The sequence below is a fragment of the Opisthorchis viverrini genome, assembly GCF_000715545.1.
Source record: "Opisthorchis viverrini unplaced genomic scaffold scaffold14251, whole genome shotgun sequence".
Lineage (NCBI taxonomy): Eukaryota > Metazoa > Platyhelminthes > Trematoda > Opisthorchiida > Opisthorchiidae > Opisthorchis > Opisthorchis viverrini.
The window spans coordinates 1-783 of NW_008758820.1; the positions used below are offsets into that span (position 1 = coordinate 1).

The 783-nt window shown below is 47.6% G+C and overlaps 2 protein-coding genes across 2 annotated transcripts; one reads left to right on the forward strand and one right to left on the reverse strand.

The window, feature by feature from the left end:
* Positions 1 to 118: 118 nt before the first annotated feature.
* T265_12313 (hypothetical protein) lies at positions 119 to 591 on the reverse strand (the record flags this gene model as incomplete). The annotated part of the gene is made up of 2 exons (XM_009179679.1): positions 119 to 310; positions 352 to 591. 2 exons carry the CDS (start codon positions 589 to 591, stop codon positions 119 to 121), a joined length of 432 nt encoding a protein of 143 aa, XP_009177943.1.
* Positions 475 to 717, forward strand: T265_12314 (hypothetical protein; the record flags this gene model as incomplete). The annotated part of the gene is made up of 1 exon (XM_009179680.1): positions 475 to 717. A coding segment is annotated over one exon (243 nt), but the record flags the coding sequence as incomplete, so codon positions are not given.
* Between the last annotated feature and the right edge of the window lie 66 nt (positions 718 to 783).

Genomic DNA, 783 nt, shown 5'->3' on the forward strand with positions numbered 1-783 from the left:
AAAATGATGACGCGAAAGACGTATTGAAGGGACAAGTCACCGACCTCCCACAAAACGGGTCGTGATATGGTGATCTATATATCCTATAGTTGTAGGAGACTTTGAAGACCTCAAGTGGCTAAGAATTCTCACCCAACGGATCGGCTATTCCTTCGGTTTCCATTATAAGCGCCCGCTCCAGGATCACTTTACCTTCCTTGTACCTTTGGCTTTCTTCAAGTGCGTGTTCATACATCCAACCAAGTTTTGTATTGCATTTGATGCAAACGACGTCACGAACGAAATGCCGACCGGTCAACATCACCCGATCCTTAATATCCACATATCAGCCAACTACGAACAGTTGCTTACCTGTATTTCGCTATATACGATATTCACCACACGGTTGAAGAGAAAGGCCCTACCGGTAGCACCAGTGAATCGGGTGCTTAATATCTCACTTCGGTTCGATAACGGCGTTTCACAATATTGACAATGGATTACTTTCTGTCCCCCAAGGTGCTCAATGAATACCCTACCCATCGAAGTCAGCGTATGGCACAACTGCACGACGAGGCAGCGTACAGTGAGTGCTGGATTTTCATTGGCCATCGAGTCACTGGCCCACCGTACGGGGAGATTCAAGGTCTCGCAAGGTTTCCTGCAGGATCAACTGAGCTGCGGTCTCTTCATGATCCACGTGGGTGGCGGGGTTCTCTTGCAAACAATAACTGCTGAGGCCTTCGTTGTCCATTTGGGGTTAGTGGGTCCACAGTAATACGAAGTGAATTTTGCACACGAGAT